The following is a 24,409-nucleotide window of genomic DNA, read 5'->3' as shown; positions in this document are numbered from 1 at the left end:
AGACATGAATTACGTCTTAGATTATGCTGGTTTGAGACAGACTGAGTCTATTTTGGAGCACATTTGGAGTCTTTAGCAAATTTAGAGGTCTGCCACTATTTAGAGGAAATAACACGAATGGGAATTGTGCTTTGTTTTGTATGAAGCTGTGACATTGATTCAGTTCAGGGTTCATGAGAAATTTATGTTACCAGAAAAAGCTAAGAACTCATGATGCAGTGAGTCCATGTGTGCATCGTTCTTGAGGGGGTCCAAGTTTATTTATATTGATTTTAATTTGAAATGCGTCCAGGCCAGCTTTTTCTCTGTTTAGACAGTCATTGCTCATGGAAAATTGGAAGTATTAAAGAATGCAATCTCTGCAATGCCCTTAAAGGTAAAGTATGTCCAGAAGATGCAGGGTCCACAGCAATCTCTTTTTCATGATTTATTAGGGTTATTATTGGCAATGGAGTTCTTTCTAGCTTTAAATTTTGCAGTGACAGATGTAGTTATTGGGGTCACTCAGTCAGAGACAAGGTTAGAAACAAGGATAATTGATATATTGGTTATTTTCAATGAATAAAATAAAAAAATAAATAAAATACAAAAAATGTTAAAGCTGCTATTTTGTCTATAAACAGATTTTATTCAAATTTTATTGCATTTAATCACTAATGCAATATATATATATCTATATGTCTATATAGACAAAATAAATAAAAACTCTTCCTCACCCATAGCGGGTGGTCTTTCCTCCCTTTTTCCTCCAACCTCAGGTCCTCTAAGGCCTGGGAGCTTCAGGGTTCTGCGCAGTATCTTTGCTGTTCCTAGCTGGACTGAGATGTCTGATGTATTTCCAGGGATTTGTTGTAACCACTCCTCCAGTTTGGGAGTCACTGCCCTGAGGGTCCCAATGACCACGAGTACCACTGATGCCTTGAGCTTCCAGGTTTTGTCCAGCTCTTCTCTTAGCCCCTGGTATTTCTCTAGTTTTTCATTTTCTTTTTTCCTGGTGTTGCAGTCACTTGGTATTGCTATGTCAACCACAACGGCTTTCCTCTGCTTTTTGTCCACCACCACAATGTCCAGTTGGTTTGCCATTATCATTCGGTCTGTCTGTACCTGGAAGTACCACAGGATCTTGGCTCGGTCATTCTCTACCATCTTTGGAGGTGTTTCCCACTTTGACCCTGGGGGTTCCTATCCCATACTCTGCACAGATGTTCCTGTACACTATTCCAAACACTTGGTTATGGCACTCCATGTAAGTTTCCCTGCCAGCATCTAATACTCTGCAGTTATGTGCTGGATTGTCTCGGGGGCCTCTTTGCACAGTCTGCACCCGGGGTCTTGTCTGGTATGATAGATTTGGGCCTCTATTGCTCTGGTGCTTAGGGCCTACTCCTGTGCAGCCATAATGATTGCCTCTGTGCTGTCCTTCAGTCCGGCTTTGTCTAGCCATTGGTAGGATTTCCTGATATCTGCCTCGTAGATTACGTTTTTTGGTGGTACATCTCATTTAGGGGCTTATCCTCCCATGACAAAGTCTCTGGCATGTCATCTTCTGTTCCACATTGTCTGACACATTCACTGAGGATGTCGTCTGTTGGAGCCCTGTCCTTGATGTACTTATGGATCTTGGATGTTTCATCCTGGATACTGGCTCTTACGCTCATTAGTCCTCGGACTCCTTCCTTAAGCCTGGCGTACAGTCTCTGGGTGCTGGATTTGGGGTGGTACCCTTCCTGAATGGTTAGGAGCTTTCGTGTCTTAACATCTGTGGCCTATACCTCCTCCTTTGGCCAGCTTATTATTTCTGCATGTTATCTGATTACTGGCAGAGTGTAGCTATTTATTACCCCAGACTTATTCTTGCCATTGAGCTGGCTCCTTAGGACCTGCCTGACTCGTTGGAGGTATTTGGCCATAGCCATTTTTCCTTGTCCCCTTTTGGTTACCATTTGCTTGTGGGATTCCAAGGTACTTTTAACTGTCCTCAATGTCTGCTATTGTTCCTTCTGGGAATAAGACCCCTTCTGTGTGGACTACCTTCCCTCTCTTAGTTACCATCCGACCACACTTCTCTAGTCCGAATGACATCCCAATGTCTGTGCTGTAGATCCAGGTGGTATAGATCAGTGAGTCAATGTCTCGCTCATTCTTAAGGGCTGATTATACTCCTACAGCAGTGTTCCACAGTGAGCTTTATGCAGACATTTTCTATTTATGCCCAGTATTGAAGGGTGGTCTGCGCTATACGCTGTGGGTCTAGATACAGCCAAGGCAGTGAGGAAGTGGAGGAAGTCTCGCACCTCGCTCTTCTAGCTGGTCCATCTTCACGAGTTGTGTTCTGCAATTTCGTTCATAAAAACAAAACAAAACAAGCTCCTCCTGCCTGCAGCACTGTCTCCGGTCAGGTGCAGGGGGGGTAGGGGGTGCGTTTATGTCTTTTTGTTCACCGCGACACCTACTCAGACAACCTACTTTCAAAGTATAAATCAGCCTTTAGCATACAGCTCAATGAGGTTGTGGAAACCATCCTTGAGGCCTCTCTCTCTCTCTCTCTCTCTCTCTCTCTATATATATATATATATATATATATATATGGATAACTCTATCTATCTATCTATCTATCTATCTATCTATCTATCTATCTATCTATCTATCTATCTATCTATCTATCTATCTAAATACATACATAGATACTGCTCTTTTTTTCTGTTAAATCTACAAATAAATCCAATGTAATGGTTTTAAACCTTACAGCACCTTAACATGGTTTTAAACCTCAATATTATTGTATCCACGAGAATAATTATAGTATATTTTGATTAACAATTGTGTATGTGTATGTTTCCGAGTTTTTGTTTTAGCACGTGAACGCACCACGGCTCCATGGTGGTCAGGTGACCCGCAGCAGCAAAGCAGATCTCTGTCTTCTTCCTCGATGTCGGAGGGGACTGTTTTCTGGAGGAAATGGGCTCTGGCAATGCTTGAGTTTGATCACCCAGAGATCCGACCAGCTGAGTCTGTGAATGGCGCCAAAACAGGACCCTAAACCGAAATTTCAAGAAGGTCGGTGTGGAAAAAAAACGAGGCTGATGGTGGCTGTGAATGTGGATGAGGAGGGGGGCGGGTTTGTTATTGTTCACCCTGATGGACCCAGTGTCCAGAAAGGCTTCCATCAAGGTTTTAGTATTATTTTACCTTAAAAATCTACCTGAGGATCAATTTTTCTTCCCAATCGTTTGGAAAATTGAAGAATTTTAACGTATATTTCCTGCTAATAGAGGGCTATATTACCCCCATGGTAGATCCATGTACCAGCTGGTAATAAACCAGTAATTAACCGTTAACTACGTACCACATTAAAAGGAAAATGCAGTATTTAAGCTTTATTACAGTCATATATGTTTGTTTTCCAGGTGAAAGAGTCCTGTGCTTTCATGGGCCACTGCTCTACGAAGCAAAGGTTTTCTTCCCTCATGACGTTTTTGGATATTATTATTACCTGTTTTTCTTTAGCTTTATAATGTCAGGCATCAAGTGAATAAATCGCTCTATTTTCTCTCTTTCCAGTGTGTCAAAATCAACATAAAGGACAAGCAGATTAAATACTTCATTCACTACAGCGGCTGGAACAAAAAGTGAGCTGATTGGTGGCTTTTCCCTCACATCTGCTGCTGTCTGAGTTCATTTTTTAAAATAATGTGAATAAAAGCAGAGCGGCTGTGTTTCATAAAGTCTGTCCTGTCCTCTTCTTCATTGTTACAGCTGGGATGAATGGGTTCCTGAAAGCAGAGTTCTCAAATATGTGGACAGCAACCTTGCAAAACAAAGAGAGCTTCAAAAGGCCAATCAGTGAGTTTCTAAATGTTTCATCCATGTGACTTTCTGGGTTCGATTGGACATCTCTACCTTTATAAAAGAAAATTGGTCATGTGACTTTGTTATAGAGGTACACCAATGACTGTGCAGGCTGCTTATAGACAGCCTATAGTCTTCTGCTGTTATATTTCACAATGTTTTATGATTCTTTTATCCTATTTTTTATTTAGTTCACCCCATAGTGTTCCATTGGATTTATTCCTGGGAATAATATAGCTTCATTTTGAGCTCTGGCTGTTTTTTTCTTCATAAGTTTACTGACAGAGACCAGAGGTGTTAAGTAACAAAGTCAAATACTTTGTTACTGTACTTAAGTACACTTTTTAGGTATCTATACTTTACTCTATTACTTATTTTTCTTCCTACGTCTGACTTCTACTCATTACATTTTCACACAAGTATCTATATTTTCTATTCCTTACATTTAAAAAAAAAACATTACTCGTTACTCTTGGCTTCGGTTGAATGTTTATAAATATTTATGTCATGTCATGTGCTCCATCCGATGCAGATCATTGGCTCCATCCACATCTAGTGAAAACTAGTGTAATTGGATGAGTCATATAACACAAACACTCATTGGTTAGCGAAAGGAAATCATCAGAAGCAAGCAGGTGTTCTTCAAACTGCTAACGTGAATTGTCTATGCCATGCTACAATGTGGGATTCAGAAAAAGATGTTGAAATGTCTGAAAGGTCGGACACAGGCGAGAGCGTATCGGGAGATGCAGACCAACAAGACCTCCCTCATCCTTGGCCCTATCTCAAAGAATTTTACAAAATTGTCCTAAAATTGAGCTTTCAATCCATATAGTGGCATCTATTTTTAAAGGTTATTTTATACTTTTATACTTTAAGTAGTTTTTGGAGCACATACTTTTTTACTTTTACTTGAGTAAAGAGGTCAAGTTGATACTTCAACTTTTACCAGAGTGTTTTTAAACTACAGGATCTAAACTTCTACTTAAAGCTGCAGTGTGTAATAATTACAGGGATATACAGTCAGAAAGGTAATAATATATTATACATAACTATGTTATTTATCATCATCTACGAGCTCAGCCTCTTAACCTTAATATTTGCGTTGCCTTAGAATTCGTTATTTATAATTACATAGGAGCGGGTCTCGCAGCCATGGAGGCAGACATCTTTGCACTACGGCAGTGCAGAGCCAACAAACTAGCGATTGCGAGATCGCCCATTACGCTCGAAAGTAACTACGGCAAGTTGAGAGAGATGAACTGAGAGAGATGAACGGTACTGAAAACTATACCCTACACAGACTAATGAAATACTATCTGTAAAATTATCTATGTAAACAAACCTCATCACTTGAGAAGGTAGGTGATGCGGACGTCGTGGAAGACATTTTGTCCCGTAACGCTCGCCGTACTGTTGGGGGGGAGAAGCGGTGGGGGGGAGATGTTCATGTTGCTGCGGTCTGCAGTCTGGACGTTAGATGTCGCTGAAAATTACACACTGTAGCTTTAAGTAATAAAAGTGTGTACTTTTGACACTGCTGACAGAGTCCAATAGGTTTTTATTAAAATTTTATTCTAGCACAAACACATCATAGTGCTATCTGCTTTACCAAGGTTCCTACAGCCTCTAGAAGTAAAACAGGCCCACAGCATCACCGGTCCTCTCCTGTTCTTAACATAGGACATGAGGGGCTTTTTCCCTATGTCCCTCCTATTACTGCTCTACTTCCTGTAGTTTCTATAGCCAGTGAAGATGTATAGATTGGTATTGGTTGACTTCGCTTGTAATTTAAGAACAATCAGAAGGAGCCATTCTGCTCAATTTAAGTAAACGTTGGTCCTCATCCAGCCTGGTTAGGTACAAATCCAGCTTCCTGTATTTAACATTAATGAGACAGTTGGTCAGGGCATATTTTTACCCCAGGGAAACAGGAAGTTATTATTAAATGTTCATGATATCAATATGACTTAAAAAAAAAAGTTTAGTTTTATAAGATAAGAATATACATGGGTGTTTTTGTTAAAAAGAAAATATATGATCCTGCAGCAATGAACGTTGAATCAATTCTAAGACTTTTTATACAAAAGTCCCCATAAATGTAGAGAATACAGCAAATGTGTAAACTTTTACATGTTTGCTGGAGCCGTGGCTGGTTAAAGCGCAGGAAGGTGGTTTATAATATCTGCTTCTGTTTCTCTTCTTTTTCTTTTCCCCAGGGATCATTATGTTGAAGCAAAGATGAGGGGTTTAGCACCAAGCAAAAAGATTGCTGCCATGCAGCAAAAAAATGTTGATCTGTAAGTATAATCTGGTTTTTATTTTATTACGTGTGATGGTGCATGACTGCAATCATCCCAGATATGGAAATCCTGTGACCTTTGACGAAATCTGACTAAAACAAACCTGAGTAATCGGAATAATCTCTGTACACAATCCTCAGCACAGCTGGGTTTCCCTAGATTTAATACACTATTGTATATTTATTCATTTATTTTGTTCTTTTTAATTCAAACACTAAACAACAGACAAAAACAGAACAGAAAGAAGGAAAAAAAAAACTTATAGTACCCATATGTGATATAAAAAAATCCCCAAAGAATGTGTGAATGTTTTGTTAGCATTTACTTTTCAGATGCATCCATTAACACTCAGGATGTCTGTACACATGCAGACTGATGGACTCTCTGTGCTGTCATTGACCCCACCTGCTGTAGATCAGAGTGGATGAGATGCTTTAGGTCAAACAGGGCGAAGGGAAAAATCAAAATGTCGGAATAGAAAATACAGAGTGAGGCAAATGTGTATTAATCACACACTGTGTCATTATATTAATATTCAAATGTAAAAATAAAAAAATACTGAAGATGCACATTTTCACAACATTGTTTGTTGCATAATTATCTGATAAAATGCTTCTTTAATAACATAAATATTCAATTTCATATGTAATAGGACCTACTAATCAGTTAAAATGATAAAAAGCATGGACGAGGGCGGGCTTAGGGTATCTGATTTGCATCGGAGTAAATATCTATCGCCGGTAATAGCAGACCTACCAAAAACTGCAATGTTCAGAAATGACAATTAGCAATCACTCCTAAAAATATATATTTAGGCTTCCTTTTTTTTCTAATACATATTTACTGAACTTTAAAAATGCAGTATAGAATAGAGAAGAAATACCTTTAATGTCCCTCAGAAGGGGGGATTCAGGTGGCAAAAATAAGTAGATACACAGAAAACTAAATAATATGAAAAAGGAAAGCATGAGAGAAACACTAGGAAAGGAAAAATGCTCTGTGGTTTGTATAAAAAAAGAAGAAAACAACCATAGATATTAGAAGAACTCTGCTAAAAGCAGGATTAAAGAAGCACAACATTTATTTGTTTTAACTGTAGCTTAGGTAATGCAGCTTTTTCAAGCTTTTCCAAGACTCTGTTTTTATTGATTTTTTTTTCCATTCTAGGAAGGTTAAAAAGGCAAAGCAGAAAAGTGAGTAAAATGTGTTTGTGGATCCTTTGTTGTTGTTTTAAATGTGAATTATTTACAATATTCAAAGCTACATATCTTTGTCAGATGTGTTTATTTTTGGATAAATGCACTTATGAGGCTTTTAGGTAAAATTCCCCAGAATTTATTTACATTTTATATTTACTTTATGTCTAAGAAGCAGTTTAAAGTTTTAATAATAATCATACAAATTGAACTTTATTGATCTCACATTAGAGAAATTTACCTCTGCATTTAACGCATCCCGTTTGGGAGCAGTGGGCTGGCATTGTGTGGCGCCCGTGGATCAGTGTGGAGGTTGAACCATGTACCGTGCAACCTTTTCAAAGTACAGGCGCAGTGCTATAACCACTAGATCAGGCATCCCCAACCTCGGTCCTTGAGGCCCGCTGTCCTACAGGTTTTAGAGGTTTCCTTGCTCCAGCACAGCTGATTTTAATTGAAAGCTGATTAACAGGGTTTTGGTCTACTGCAATTATTATAATCAGCTGTGCTAAAGCAGGGAAACCTCTATAACCTGCAGGACAGCGGGCCACAAGGACCGAGATTGGGGATGCCCGCACTAGGCCATAACTCTCCAAAGCTTTTAGCACCTGGTATTCCCAGGCAGTCTCACATCCAAGTACTAACCAGGCCCAACCCTGCTTAGCTTCCAAGATTAGACAAGATTGTGAGATTTTTTATACATTCCAAAGATGGCAGAATCTGGATTTTAACTTTGTCTAAAAACTCTTCATGTGGGGGTTTTGTTGTCCAGTCCCCGGGTCGGGTGAAGGAACCAGCAGTGGAGAAACAACCCAGGCGCCACGGAAGAAACGAGCTCGGGTCGATCCCACTCTGGAGTGTGTACGTATCACCCCCTGATTGGAAATCATCTTTGTGGATTTTTACTGCATATCATGTCATTTCCTTGGAATGTAAAGCTTTGGGAAAAGCACTACAGATATTGTCCTTCCTGTGTCGCTGCACTTCTGAAAAAAGAAAACTGTTTTTTTTTCAAACCCTTTGTCAGAGGAGGGTAGAGTTTCTAAAAATTGTTACTGAGTAAAAGTAGAATATAGTCCTCCACGAAGCTACTCAAGTCAGAATAAAAAAGTATTTAGTAAAATAGCTACTTAAGCAATAATTGTTGGTTTGTAACATCTGAATTTTATGTAGTCAGACAGATAGTAATGTGAAATCTGGTATTTCAAATAAGTAGAAAAATAATAATTAATAGCATAATTACAAATTTGGGGAGAAAATAAAGTTTTCTAAAAAATATCCACTTAAAACTAATAAAACTAAACTGTACATTTGGTAATGCATACATGTTACATGTCAAGCGACAATATCTATCTATATAACTGATCTGCTATAGCTCAAATTACTCTTTGTGGGTAAAATAACATGAGATTGTACTTGAGTAAAAGAATATTACTCCAGTAAAAGTCAAACTAAAAGTATATTATTTTCAAAAAGTTACCAAAGTACAGTAAGTAGTTACTACCCACCTCTGGTCCCACTTAAAATCACCTCCTCCTTCCTAAGTCGGCAGAGTCTCCATTAATGCTGATATTTTAGCAGAATTGTCCTTCTTCTTCAATCCCCTTGTAGAGAGACGTTGCCTTTATGCTGCTCATTGGTAGGTTATTGAGGTTTGTGGCCATTTATCTGTCTACCAAAGCATTTCAGTTAGCATAAGCTCTGATTGGGCTAATTTTAGTGTTTTTAATTAATTTTCTACATAATTTCTGTTGCGAATTTGATGCAGAGTTTGACATATAACTTCACACTTCCCTGTAGTTTACTTACAGGCTTCATGACTCTAACTGCTCTCTGCCAATTAAATTCAAATTTCAATTCAGTTTATTTATATAGCGCCAATTCACCACTTGTCATCTCAAGGCACTTTACAGATCACCAGATCATACAGTCAAATTGATTCAAAGTTTTCTATCTAAAGAAAACCATTTGATTGCATCGACTCATTGACTCGAAGGCAATCCTTCACACTAAGCATGCTTGTAGCGCAGCGGAGAGAGGAAAAGCTTCCTCCAGCAGAACCAGGCTCAGTGTGAGCGGCCATCTGCTGAGGCCGACTGGGGTTCAATTAGACAGAAGCAGAGACACAAAAAGCAGGAAACAGCCAGGCAGACAAGCTCTGAGCAAACTCCCATGTCAGAGGATGAAGAGAGCACATCCAGCCAGTCACAGTCAGAGAAACAGGACTACACTGGAAAAACAGGCAGATCTCGAACATCTATAAGCACAGGTATAAATAGCAGCAGCACGGATGATATTTCTCTCCAGGATGGTGCCACAGCCAAACAGGAACAGACGAGGAGAAGCTACTATGAGAAAAAGCAGAGAGAGCAGAACGTTAGAGATTGAACTAACAGATTCTGCAGAATAGGAGAATAGAAATAGAATGAAGCAGAATGATGAAATAGGGGTCCCTATGTCCTCCAGAAGTCTAAGTCTATAGCAACATAACTATAGAGATAGCTCAGGATAACCTGAGCCACTCTAACTATAAGCTTTATCAAAAAGGAACATTTTACGCCTACCCTTAAAAGTAGACAGGGTGTCTGCCTCACGGACTAAAACTGGTAGTTTGTTCCACAGGAGAGGAGCCTGATAACTAAAAGGTCTGCCTCCCATTCTATTTTTAGAAATTCCAGGAACCACTAGTAAACCTGCAGATTGAGAGCGAAGTGCTCTGTTAGGAACATAAGGAACAATCAGATCTCTGATATAAGATGGAGCTTGGCCATTTAAGGCTTTATATGTGAGAAGGAGGATTTTAAAGTCTATTCTTGATTTGCAGCATTTTGGATCAGCTGAAGGCTTTTAACTACAGTTTGTGGACCTCCTGATAGTAAAGAATTGCAATAGTCCAGCCCTGAAGTAACTAATGCATGGACTAGTTTCTCAGCATCACCCCTAGACAGGAGATTTCTAATTTTTGGGATTTAAATGACAGGTCCTGATCAAAAACAACACCAAGATTTTTTACTTTATTATCTGAAATCAATTTAATCCCATCCAAATGAAGTGACTGACTAATCAGCTTCTTTTTCAGAGACTCTGGTCCAAAGACTATAACTTCTGTTTTGTCTGCATTCAGATGCAGAAAGTTAAGAGTCATCCAGGTTTTTATGTCTTCAAGACATGCCTGTAATCTATGTAATGGGTTAGCTTCATCTGGATTTATAGCCAGATATAGCTGAGTATCATCAGCATAACAGCGAAAAATAATCCCATGTGGTCTAATAATCCTACCGATTGGGAGCATTTATATAGTAAAGAGAACTGGTTCTAGCACTGATCACTTTGGTACTCCACAGGTAACCCTGGAGCATGAGGAGAATTTGTCATTACCGTGAACAAACTGAAATCGATCAGATAGATAAGATTTAAACCAGTCTAGTGCTGTTCCTGTAATTCCTGAAAAATATTCAAGGCTTTCTAAAATAATAATATTATTATTATTTTTTACGGCACTAGTGCGTAGTTTTTCTGACAGTAGGCTCACGGGAAAGGGGGTATGAGAGAGGGGTAGAGACTTGTGGGAAAGGACCACAGGCCGGATTCGAACCCTGGTTGCCCGCGTCCAGGCTCCATAAGGCCTCCATACATGGGTCATCTAACCACTGATTAATTACCGCAGCCTTAAAAGCCTTTGGTACATATCCCTGTAACAGTGATAGATTAATCACAACTAAAATGGAGGAGGAGATCAAAGGGAATATCTCCTTAAATTACCTGGTTGGAACTGGATCTAAACCTGGTTCAGATTCCATAACTACCTCAGATGCTGCCTCACCTTCCAGAGATAAACCAATCATAGATAGAGAAGTGCTAATGATCTTATTTTTAATAAGATCAATCTTATTTATAAATAATCCCATAAAATCATTGCTGATAAGAGCAGGTGGAATGGACGGTTCAACAGAGTTGAACCGTCCATTCCGTCTGGGTGAGTTTGGCAACTGTATTAAAAAGATATTTAGGATTATTCTTATTCTCCTCTATTAATGAGGAGATATATGCTGCTCTTGCTTTAAAAGGACCCTCTTATACAGTAGTAAATAATTTTTCCAGACTAGGTAGGATTCCCGTAGGCCTGTGGAGCGATATTTTCTCTCCAGTTTCCTTGCATTTTGCTTCAAAGTACGCAGCTCTGTGTTAAACCAAGGAGCCAGCTTTCTATTTTTAATGTTTTTCATTTTTAAAGGAGCTGCGTTTTCTAAGGCAGTACGCAGAGAACTAGCAACCCCATCAACAAACTCATCAACCTGTGAAGGGGAATAAACTCAATTTTGCCCTCTGCAGCACTGCTCAGCAACACAGAGGAGAGAGAAGAGAAGAGAATGGTTCTGGACAGCTAGAAATACTTAGAAACAGAGATATCAAAGAAAAAAGAACTTAATTCAGATGGCACCTTAAGCCCGGCCTACACTGCGATTTTCAGTGTGGTTTTCCAGTCGTGCGAGAATCTTTCGATTGGGCCAAGTTCAGTCTGATCGTGCGTCGTGTAGTGAACAGAGGGTTACGAGCGGGGATCAGCCTCTCACGACCACCGCCTGATCAGGAATCGTGGGTTGTGGGCAAATCACTCATGCTTCGTCTGAGATGTAAACACAGCAGCATGGCAGGGATGCAATGAGTGAAATGCCGTTCTGTCTGTAAAATTGACAGACCGTAGTAGCCACGTTTACTCAGCCATGTCTTTTTTTCCAAATACGTCGTCGCCTTTCCTTTTCAGGGCTTTCAGCACACAAAACTGCACCAATTTCCAAGCCTGCACGTTTCACTCTAGTGAGCTTAATATACCCCTTCTATTTGTTTGGCTTCTGAATAGAGGAGTCAGAGCAGCTCCATCTCACTGGGGAGCTGATTCTGATGTGTTTTTTAGTCCTTAGTTTTAAGTGTGAGCAGGTAGATTGCATGAGAGTGTCGGGCCGAACATAAATCGTGAGCACATGCTGTACGACTAAACCCTGCGTTTAGTTGTATGGTGTGAGCAGCAGCTGTGTGCAACGGTTGAAAAAAAATCACACAGTGTATGCCAGGCTTTATGTTCCCAAAAGTTTTTTTACACTGCAGGTGTAAAAAATCAGCCTCTTAAGCACTGATTCTAGAAACCTTTATGAAAAAATGTTTCAAGTCATTTCTCTGCAGCAAGTTCAAATCATGAGCTTTTCTCTCTGCTAATCATCCCACCATGAACTGTCAGTGAAATTAAAACAAATTGGAAACCATTCAGAATGGTAGCAACTCGGCCATGAGGTGATAGGCCGCAGTAGAGCGGCGGATGCTGACGCCATAATGAGAGTTTGTCACGTTTCCATTGCTTTCCACAAATCGCTGCAAACCTCTAAAACTTCATGTTTGCTTTCAGATTTATGGAATTAGCTTCTTTTCCATCCTAAGGAAGTTGGTTGTAATGATATGTCGCATAAAGTTCATCATTTTTTATGTATAACCTTTTAAATGAAATAATGTTTTCATTGATTGCTTTCCACGATTTGACATAAGATCTTGTCAGGAAAAAAATTTAGTTTGGATTTGTTTTTGTTCTTTATGGGATGGCAGTAACTAACTAGATCTGGGTTTATTTTGCTCATATAAAGAGAAACAGATAATATGATCTTTCAGGTCATGGAAGTTACCGAAAAGGAGATATTAGTGTAGGGAGAGAAACCTCTTAATGTCTTTTTAAATCTTAGAAATCAATTTTATTACTAGGAAAGCAGATAGAAGGGGAGCATGACAACGCTCTACAGATTCAGCATGTTTGTTGTTTGTCCAGGAGGAAATGTTTGTGAACCGTGTGGAGGTGAAAGTGAAGATTCCTGAGGAGCTGAAACCTTGGCTGGTGGATGACTGACTGTTTCACACACAGAGAGCAGGTTTTTAAGCAGAAGAGAAAGCACACACTAAAACAAACTTTCCTGTCTAAGAACTTTGACTCAATTTAGTTCCTTGCACCTGTATGAAAAAGATAGAGCATGCAGACGAATCTACGCTAGAAATACTTAAACATATGAGAAAAATTATTAATACCTTAAGCTCGCTACATGCGTTTTTCAGTTTGTTTTTACGCCAGTCGACATGCTCAAATCCTTTCGATAGGAAGTTATTATTAGATTTATGTATAAAACAGAGGGATATGACTGGATCAGCTTCAGAAATCAGCCTGATAAATACAGTGGTTGTTGGAAAATCACCCTCATTCTATCACGTCTGAATGGTGGAAACCACACATGCAATCAAATGAAAATGGTTCTAGTCTGTTAATAATTTTGAAGAAAGCCAGATAGAACATGCCAAAACGTTCGTTTACATTTATCAGAGACTATTCGCAAAAAAAACTGAAAATTCCAACTCACTGTTTAGGCTCCAGTGAGATGTTTTCCCTTCTATTGAGCTTTTGCATTCTAAAGAGGATCAGGAATACTAGGTGGAGTTTGATGGTTTTAGTCACAGTTTGCAACAAGCCTAGATTTTAGTTTTGAAAACATAAGATGTGAACAGACATAGTGGTCGACTAACTATATTGCCAAAGTATTGCTCACCTCAAATTATTGGTCAGGTGTTCATCAGCTTCATGGCACGGTTGAAAAAATCAAGCACTAGAGGCATGCAAAAGTTTTTTACAACGCATTGTGAAAAAATCCCTCTTAAGCTAGTGATTCAGCGTGGAACTGTTAAGTCATTCCTCTGTGCAGCAAATCAATCTGACTTTTCCTCGCTCTAATTCACGTCCACATGCAGCTGTCATTATAAAAAATGAAAAATTTGGAAAACAGATAGCAACTCAGCCAGAGTGGATAGGCCACGTAACTGAGGAGCGGGTCGGATGCTGAAGCGCATAGTGGAAGAGGTCTGCCAAACGTTTCTGCTGTCAATCACTCACAACCTCTAAAACTTCATGTTGCTTCGATTTAGAATTAGCTATAAGGAAAGTGGTTGTAAGAGCTTCATCAGGAATAGTGTTTTCATTGAGTCGTTCAGCTGCATCAAGCCAAATTAGATCACATGTTGCAATGAAAGGTCGGCATGCTCGGTGGGTTATAAGCCACTGCCGCAACAGTGATCTTCAGGCATGGAGTTAGAAAAGGCGATTTATGGGTGACGAAATCAGCGTTTTAATCTAGAATCATATTAGGTCTGGGAAATTGGCGTTGAGGGAGAACGGACATTGCTCTACATTGCATTTGTGCCAAGGAAATGTTTGTGAAGGGGGATTAAGTGAGTTGAGGGTTGTTACTTCGAGCTGTGGGCTGGCCACCTTATCCAAGGAAAGGTAAGAACGAAAATGCTAACAGCAATACCAACATTTCTGGACAATTTGACCGATTGTTCCTCCAACGTATTGAGGAACAGTTAGGAGCTGCGACCCTACCTCTTAAAGGAACATATTGAACCATGGTACAAACGCAGGGTTCCATTAACGGCAATGAATGACAGAGGTATATGTGGATTAACTTATGGCTAAAACAGAGTACCTGACTCAACCCAGATAGAAATATGGATAATTAACAAGTGATGCTAGACACATGCCTTTCTCGTCAACTAAAGGTGTGCACCTCTACTAAAATAACTTTTATGTAAGAATGTTCAAAAATCCATAAAACAAAACTATCTAAATTATAAAGAGACAGCTTCCAAAATGAGAACTTATGGATGGCTTCTAAGTGCAAGGGTTGCTATCACCCGACTTTCATATTAAATTCTAATGGATTAGGAACAGTTGCCCTTAAAGCTCTATGTGGTCTGTTAGCAAAACTTTTGGCAATATAGTGTATTTAGAATGGGGGTCGTTTGGCTTCTTTTGTTAGACTGCATTACCTCATGCCCGTCTAAGTGTCGACCGACCTTTAAGACACTTAGGCTACTGTATAAAGCCTCGAACTCAATGCTTTTACTGACATTTTGAATTGAAAAAGCCTCCTGGATGGGAAGCGAAACATCTTCAAACTTGGAAACCAAGTCCGGTTGATTGTTTTTAATTATTATTATTTTTTTTTGGAATGACTATGACCTGGATGACTGAGAACCTTCACCAGCATAAAAAAACGTTCTATCAGGTCTTTTACAGGTATTCGGATACTCCAAGATTTCTGTACATTTTGCGCTTCACCTCTTTAATCTGAGAGATTATTCAAGTGGAAAACATTAGAGACGGTTGTTAGTCTTCCCAGCAGTACATGTTCCTTAGGTTCAGCTAAAGATCAGACTGATCGGGTGTCTACCGACATCCAACGAGCTCCATCTCAGGCTCCAGAGCCCCTGCACACATCCTGTGTTAAAATTAATTTTGTACAGTATTTAAGAAAAAACCAAGGCAGACGAGAGAAGGTAGTAAAAAACACCTCAGTAGTGCAACTGTAAGGTTGAATCCTTAAACTCAAGACGTTTTTAGTTTAATGTCCCTTGAAGAAATATGACAGCGTTCCGTAAAATAACAAAGTACAGTAAAGGGAATCTACTAATTCATCTGTCAGACAGGTAAAGATTCAAAGGCTTCTAATCTATGAAATCTGACTTTGATATTTTCCAGATCTGGATAATATTAGTATTTAATGCACTGTTTTGTATTATGCTGTCTAGTTGTCGTGTCCTTTTCTTGTCTGCTTCTTTTATTCCTATCTTCCTCATATAATTTCCTTTCTTGTTCTTATTTCACTTTTTCAAACCTGATAAAGACAAAAAAGCTTTTATGTCTTAAATATAACTCCCTGATAGATGGACAGTCCCAGGAAATGTTCTGATGACCCTACAAAATAAAATGCAGTCATGCTTAATAACCTTCATTTCTGAATAACTTGTGTTCTTATTCCAGTTGTTTCATTTGCCTGCCAAGAAGAATGTGGAGGTGATCTTGGAGGAATATGCAAGTTACAAAAAATCAAAAGGAACCTCTGACAACAAGTAAGACATGGTTCTGCCTCCCCTGATGCTCTCTGAATGTCAAAAACAAGAGACATCCACATCCTGTCATTTCAATGTACTGCCTCGCTCCATGTGTCCACCTCATTACGCCACTTTTCACATAACTTGTTTTCCGCATTAGCGTCCTATCTCCCCTTCTCCCATCGCATTTATGGGCTTTTTTATGGCTCTTTTCTGCATTTTACACCATGGGAGGTTTGCTTTTGCACATTATGCAAGTATAATTGCACCTAATTTAAAACACCATAACATAAAAACACTTTTCTTCTACCCAGCTTTTATTGTAGTGCATCTTCAAAGGCTTCGGTGTATTTGTGGTGCTTTTGTAAACAGACAACAGAAAGCTGCTCGGATAAATTATTCCGTTTAGGGTTTTGAACCTGAAGCTCCTCCGGCGTTCTTTTAAGGTGCCGTTTGTGCAAAAATTTTAATTAATACTGGTCTGCTTGTTTTCTAGGGAGTATGCCGTTAACGAGGTGGTGGCAGGAATTAGGGAGTACTTCAACGTCATGCTGGGCACGCAGCTGCTTTACAAGTTTGAGAGGCCGCAGTACGCCGACATCCTGTCCGAACACACCGACGTGCCGATGTCTCAGGTGTACGGAGCCCCACACCTGCTGCGTCTGTTTGGTGGGTACCCTGTAATAAACCCTCATCATCATCATCATCATCACAAGTCATAAGCTAATTTTTTTCTTTGTTTAAAGCTAAACTTCTTTTCTAGTTCTACAGTAGAATATTTATGTTTGCCCAAAACTTTAACAGATCAGAGCATCATCTAACACATTAGAATAATAGAATAGAATAGAATAGAATAGAAAAGAATAGAAAAATCCATTTATTGTTCCACAATGGGGAAATTCTGGTGTTTACAGTAGAGAAAAGATTGTTGAAAAAATGGTCACACAAATGTGGACCTTATAATAACATAAGTAATAAAGTATAGTATAGTGAAGAGTTAAAAAATAAACAAATAAAATGCTATACTGTAAATAGTTTTAACAATATAAATACTGTGCACCTGGAGAATAAATAACCAATATGCAGCTATGGACATTTTGACAGTCATGGATATTTGAAAATAGCAGCAACATCAGAGACGTTCAAAATGACAACAGCATGTTTTTTAACTGACTAAGATAGAAACTGTTCAAAATCAGCATGAATGTTACAATTTATTGAGGTTGTTGGGAACAGTGATGGTTATAAAGTCTTCCAGCTGCTGGGAGGAAGGATCTGTGATAACGCTCCCTGGTGCATGTAAGGTGCAGCAGTCAGTCTGTGAGTAAAGGAGCTCTCCAGTTCTGCAGCAGCTTCATGCATGCGGTGGGAGACATTATCCCACAGAGATGTTAATCGTCACACCGGATGTGTACGATTTAACATTTATGAAAAATATAAAAGAATATTTCTGCAGGAAAAGGCTAATCTAACTGGTAGTGCTCTATGACAACAAATAATGTTTATGGTCACAGTAACTGCTATAATTTTTTAATATAAAAACAAACTTTTTGTTTTATATATGCTCAGCTCTTCACTGTCATTTGTATCACTAGAACTATTATTATTGTACAGTTGATACTTGTCACCTTAATTATGATGATAATGGTGATTCCTATTAGTGAATCCCTTCCTGCTATCATTGCAACCCCTTTACAGGGGAACAAAAGACCTCGGCTAATCAGCAAGGACAACAATTCCCTTTAACGACCCCCCTTTCAGAGACATAGACAGGTATGGGGCATTGCAGTCTAACAAAAGAAGTCAAACGACCCCCATTCTAAAGGGGCGGGCCGTTTTGTCCATTTCAGTTTGCATGTTTTCTAAGGAAAAACAAGGCTTTGTTTTTGTTCCACTCTATAAAGCCACAAACTCAACCCTTTTTCTGACATTTTGAATTAGGAAAGCTTCCTGGATGGGAACCGAAACGTCTTCAAACTTTGAAACAAAGTCCAGGGGATTATTTTTTAACTTCTTTGGAATGACTATTCTATTCTTTTATCCATCCATCCATCCATCCATCCATCCATCCATCCATCCATCCATCCATCCATCCATCCATCCATCCATCCATCCATCCATCCATCCATCCATCCATCTTCTAACACACTTTATCCCAAGTGGGGTCGCAAGTTTATTCTTTTATTTGTTTTTGTGTGTTCTCCTTCAGGTTCAATAACCTTCAAGTAAGTTATTGAACCTAATAAATAAATCAGATTGTTTCAATTGCAAAACAAAAGAAAAATGAACACAGTAATTAATTTAATGCCAACACGTCTAATGGCATCATTTTGATATTTTTTTCTGTATGCATCATTTATGGAATGATGCATGTTTAGTTTAAATAAATACTTGGTTTTAAAATTCATTATATGGCATGCTGAATTATATTGCTTATATCTGATTGGTTTACTTTCATAATAAGTTCATTTTAGACCAATCGGCTTGACTGGAACTGATAGATGGAAAAAAATTACTACAGGATATTATCAAGATTTATTTTCTTATCAAATGTTTCTATTTTCTGCATGATGTAAACATTTAAAAAACATATTTTGATTCAAATGAACAGATCTATTCAATTTTCACTTGTATCTCACATATGTAACATGGTAACCAGTTTAACCTCTTTGCATTGTTATATGAAGAACTAATATAAAATTAGAAAAACATTTTTTCCCTCCTCTTTCATGCATCTTACGGTAATCTCCATTGACAGTTCGTATTGGAGCCATGCTGGCGTACACTTTGCTGGATGAGAAGAGTCTGGCCCTGCTGCTCAGTTACCTCCAAGATTTCCTCAAGTAAGCCCAGACTCCCAGCGCTCCATCAGAGACTCCATGTCATGTTTGGCTGAGTCTCAAATGACCTGTTTCTTCCTTCTACTTTTATATTAGTGCAGCCACTCTAGGTTGAAATACTTCTGCAGCCATGAAATCGATTTCCCGCTCAGAAAACAGTGTTTTTTTCCCCCTCTGAATGCCTCTGTCTGTAGCTGCAAATGACTACAGATAGAGCTGCTGCTTGGATATTTGAGACAGAATATGTGGATTATTCATCGCAGATGTTTTATCTATTTTGATCACTTTTAGGAGTTCTAAATGAGGAGACCATGCACAATTTAAAAAACGCAGTAAATAATTAACTGACATTGGATCTAAGAGTGTAAAGATTGAATAATGTTTTATATTCCTTTTTAGTAGTGAACCATTGATTTTCTACAAACTGCCTGTCACAATAGATTGTATGCATATCCAATAGTGACGAACGTCTCCCTGTTTCTGCAGGTACCTGGTGAAGAACTCGGCCAGCCTTTTCAGTGCCAGCGACTACGAGGTCGCCCCCCCTGAGTACCACCGCAAAGCTGTGTGAGAGCTCTCAGCAGCACGGCGCTCTGACTGAGACTCCTCGCCAACTTGTCAAGCTGCGAGTAAAAATGATCTTTAGTTCAGTTCGGAGTTTCATCCATTAAGTCTTTGGAATTTGTAACAGTTTGCAGGAAAGACCAACGAACTATAAAAGAAACCGTTACACTATCATTTCCACTTTGTCCTATATGGTGTTTTTGTGCATTCCAGCTGAGGTGCTTGTTACTATTGCATGCTTTGAATTATTTCTGTCTTTGGTCACATTAGGTGCAGCAAAGTTAGCAGCCAGCCGTTAAAATGTTTGTATGTCGTGCATTTGTATCAATTTGTAAGTAAAAAAAATAAATAAGAAAAGAATTGTTAAACAATATCCACATTGTTTACTGTGTCTTTAATGTTTATGTCCTTAAATAGTTTAGCTGTTCTTTAAAGGATTAACAAGTTAAAAATGTCCCTCACAGTTTAATTAAGATAAAACACAACAGACACACAGAAACTCTCCTTCTGATTTGGTATGCATATAAAAACTTCCAAAGATTTATTTATTTTTGGTAAAACAGTTTAACATTCATCAGCACATGTAAGTTTAAGAAACAAAACACAACATTAAGTCACTATGTAAGGAGTTATTATTTCACATCTCTTCATTTATGCTGCAGTCATAAAGTTTAACCTGTCAACCTTTCATTAATTTCCCCATGTCTGTTTAATTTCCCCATGTCTGCACACAACAGGCTATATATATTCTGTAAACACCCCATGATAAATCTAAATAAATAATGATGAATACATTACTAAATAATAATTACTGTACTCAACAAGTGGTCTGGTTCCTGTTACAGTTCAGCACGGCTGGAGTCAGAAGGCTTACATTAAACAAGAAGCTGAACTCACTCATATATATATATATATATATATATATATATATATATATATATATATATATATATATATATATATATATATATATATATAGTAATATACTGTACTCAAGTTGAGGGGGGATGGCATCCCCCTTTTTAAAGAAATATTAAAAATCATCCCCCTTCTTAAATGATCCCCTGTCACATTACTGAATGTGTTAAAATTTCTACTATATATTAACAGCAATGGCAATAATATTGCCCTTTCAACATTTGGCGGGCTGTTGGCTTATGAGTATCCTGAGCAAAATAATTAAAATCAAAGAAGGGTCCCACCATGATTATGAAGCTGATCCCAGTGGGAAATTGGTCCCTAACTATGTAGGGGCAGTGATAGCCATGCCAGTCCAGGACTGACTGCAGTTCTACTGTAAGGAGCCTTGGTCAAGGTCAATGACCGGCGTACCTGACATGTAACAACCATACCGTGCACATTCATCCATCCATCTTGTAACACGCTTAATCCCAAGTGGGGTCGTGAGGGGTGCGACCCTATCCAGCTGTCAATGGGCAAGAGGCGGGGTACGACCTGGACAGGTCGCTAGTCCATCGCAGGGCAACACAGAGACAAACAGGACAAACAACCACACACACTCACACCTAAAGAGAATTTAGAGAAGCCAATTAACCTAACAGTCATGTTTTTGGACTGTGGGAGAAAGCCGGAGTATCCGGAGAGAACTCATGCATGCTCAGGGAGAACATGCAAACATCATGCAGAAAGACCCTGGGCCAGGAATCGAACCCAGAACCTTCTTGCTGCAAGGCATGGTAAAGGGCTTGCTGAGCAGCCCTTAAACCATGCCTATTGCTTTAGGTTAATGAACTATATTAATTATGATTTATGCATACGTTTGGGAAATGGGTTTGTTTTATCTAGTGATGGTTTAAAAATTGATCCATTATATTTGAAAATATTCCCCCTGCAGCAAAAGGCCACTTAATCAGCGGTCAACAATGAATAAATCTAATTTATTTTATCTACACAAGGGGGCAACATTTCCCCCCTTGGGTTTTCCGATTAATCCAAAAAACCTATTTGAAAAACCTATTTTTTAAGAACTGTTTCTTTCTAGAAAATCTTCATAAATCTAAATCACCCAGAGGTACATACTTAGAGAAGTGTGTAGTAGCTGCTGTTTTACATTTTAGAACTGGAGCATTTTGGACATTTTACTATAAAGTGAACTGAAATTAGTAACACAGTCAAATGAGTGTTTAAACAAGACAAAAGAGAATAATGCTAAAATCCCCTGAACAATTATCTGCTTGCTATTTTATTATTTTCAGTTTCAAGTGATGTGAGGTCTTTGGCAGCCACAGGTGTTATAGGTTCATGATGAGATTGGAGGAGATAAAGGATGACCACTAAGGGTTCTCCTGGAAAGACCCAAAACAATTGAAGGTTTGCACAACCCTACAGAGGCAGATCTGTATTCATAAGGTGAGGAGCAGGCTGCACAAGGCTGCTTCAAATCCTGCTGTCCCTGTCCTTCAACATCTGGCTCTTTGTGCAGGTATCCACAGCTCTGAAAGTGAAGCATAAAATAGGGAGAAATCAAGGTTTCTGCAATAGATGGAACATAAAGAAAGAGTTTTCCTTTTTCTCCATTACAGTGGAAAAATCCAAGCATCCAGAGAATCTCAGAAAAGAGTGACTGTGACAGTTCCAGAATATTTTATATTTATATGTTTCTAAAACGACGTTGATTTTTAAAAGTAGCTTTTATAACCACATTTCTTCACCTTTTGCTAAATGGTAAATCCTGATATTTTGATGGATTTTAACTGAGGATGAACAATCTTGTAATGGCTGTGTTTACAAAAGCAACTATAAATCTGAGTCAGTAGCTCAATTAACTTTGAAAACGTATGATTCGTCTGCAAATAAGCAATATGGTCACGCCTTATTCCAGTTGCATTAATACAACAAATGTTACGTACAATTTCAAGCTGAAAACAAAACAGCTACCCTGGAAAAGAATATCTTTTACCATCAACCAAACTAAGCAGAAAATTTGAGTTTTAGCAAGTTTTATGAAATCCTATTTTGGGCTTTATTTCTTGCAAAAAACAAATAATTATAATGTGTGCTCTGTATGATATTTACAAAAAAATTCTAATTCAATCTTTACCGATAGTATTTGGAAATGCTGTTCCATACACGTCAATATGACATTTTATTTAGGATAACTCTTAAACAGCCAGATTGGCTTAAACAGCCAGATTGGCAAAGTCCCATTTATGTGTTCTTAAAACATGTTTATTTACCTTGATATAACCCTGATGAAATCTAGACACAAAATTTAATGTACACCTAATGTAATGCCAAACATTTTTTGTATACAGGTGCTGGTCATAAAATTAGAATATCATGAAAAAGTAGATTGATTTCAGTAATTCCATTTAAAAAGTGAAACTTGTATATTATATTCATACATTACATACAAACTCATATATTTCAGATGTTTATTTTGTTTAATTTTGATGATTACAAATGACAACAAATGAAAATCTCAAATTCATCATATCAGAAAATTAGAATATTGTGAAAAGGTTCAAAATTGATGGCCCCTGGTGCCACACTCTAATCAGCTAATTAACTCAAACCACCTGCAAAAGCCTTTAAATGGTCTTTCAGTCTAGTTCTATAGGCTACACAATCATGGGGAAGACTGCTGACTTGACAGTTGTCCAAAAGACGACCATCGACACCTTGCGCAAGGAGGGCAAGACACAAAAGGTCATCGCTAAAGAGGCTGGCTGTTCACAGAGCTCAGTGTCCAAGCACATTAATAGAGAGGCGAAGGGAAGGAAAAGATGTGGTCGAAAAAAGTGTACAAGCAAGAGAGATAACCGCACCCTGGAGAGGATTGTGAAACAAAACCTATTCAAAAATGTGGGGGAGATTCACAAAGAGTGGACTGCAGCTGGAGTGAGTGCTTCAAGAACCACCACACACAGACGTATGAAAGACATGGGTTTCTGCTGTCGCATTCCTTGTGTCAAGCCACTCTTGAACCACAGACAGCGTCAGAAGCGTCTTGCCTGGGCTAAAGAGAAACAGGACTGGACTGCTGGTGAGTGGTCCAAAGTCATGTTCTCTGATGAAAGTAAATTTTGCATTTCCTTTGGAAATCAAGGTCCCAGAGTCTGGAGGAAAAGAAGAGAGGCACTTCATCCACGTTGCTTGAAGTCCAGTGTAAAGTTTCCACAGTCAGTGATGGTTTGGGGTGCCATGTCATCTGCTGGTGTTGGTCCATTGTGTTTTCTGAGGTCCAGGGTCAACGCAGCCACATACCAGGAAGTTTTAGAGCACTTCATGCTTCCTGCAGCTGACCAACTTTTTGGAGATGCAGATTTCATTTTCCAACAGGACTTGGCACCTGCACACAGTGCCAAAGCTACCAGTACCTGGTTGAAGGACCATGGTATCCCTGTTCTTAATTGGCCAGCAAACTCTCCTGACCTTAACCCCATAGAAAATCTATGGGGTATTGTGAAGAAGAAGATGCAATACACCAGACCCAACAATTCAGAAGAGCTAAAAGCCACTATTAGAGCAACTTGGGCTATCATAACACCTGAGCAGTGCCACAGACTGATCGACTCCATGCCACGCCGCATTGCTGCAGTAATACAGGCCAAAGGAGGCCCAACTAAATACTGAGTGCTGTACATGCTCATACTTTTCATGTTCATACTTTTCAGTTGGCCAACATTTCTATAAATCCTTTGTTTTTATTGGTCTTCAGTAATATTCTAATTTTCTGATATGATGAATTTGAGATTTTCATTTGTTGTCATTTGTA

The 24,409-nt window shown here is 38.7% G+C and overlaps 1 protein-coding gene across 1 annotated transcript; it reads left to right on the top strand.

Moving 5' to 3' along the window:
* Positions 1-2,864: 2,864 nt before the first annotated feature.
* On the top strand, positions 2,865-20,044 carry LOC119799113 (mortality factor 4-like protein 1). The gene is given in 13 exon segments (XM_038308863.1): positions 2,865-3,057; positions 3,408-3,454; positions 3,562-3,629; positions 3,757-3,843; positions 6,069-6,149; positions 7,320-7,345; positions 8,121-8,209; positions 13,161-13,234; positions 13,236-13,260; positions 16,197-16,285; positions 16,764-16,936; positions 19,026-19,110; positions 19,594-20,044. Coding segments are annotated over 13 exon segments (969 nt in total). The 5' UTR covers positions 2,865-3,017; the 3' UTR covers positions 19,679-20,044.
* The last annotated feature ends 4,365 nt before the right edge of the window (positions 20,045-24,409 follow it).

The sequence above is a fragment of the Cyprinodon tularosa genome, unplaced genomic scaffold (assembly GCF_016077235.1).
Source record: "Cyprinodon tularosa strain WSP-4 unplaced genomic scaffold, ASM1607723v1 ctg1174, whole genome shotgun sequence".
Taxonomy (NCBI): domain Eukaryota; kingdom Metazoa; phylum Chordata; class Actinopteri; order Cyprinodontiformes; family Cyprinodontidae; genus Cyprinodon; species Cyprinodon tularosa.
Note: the sequence above shows the minus strand (reverse complement) of the source record. Positions and strands in the feature narration are given on the sequence as shown.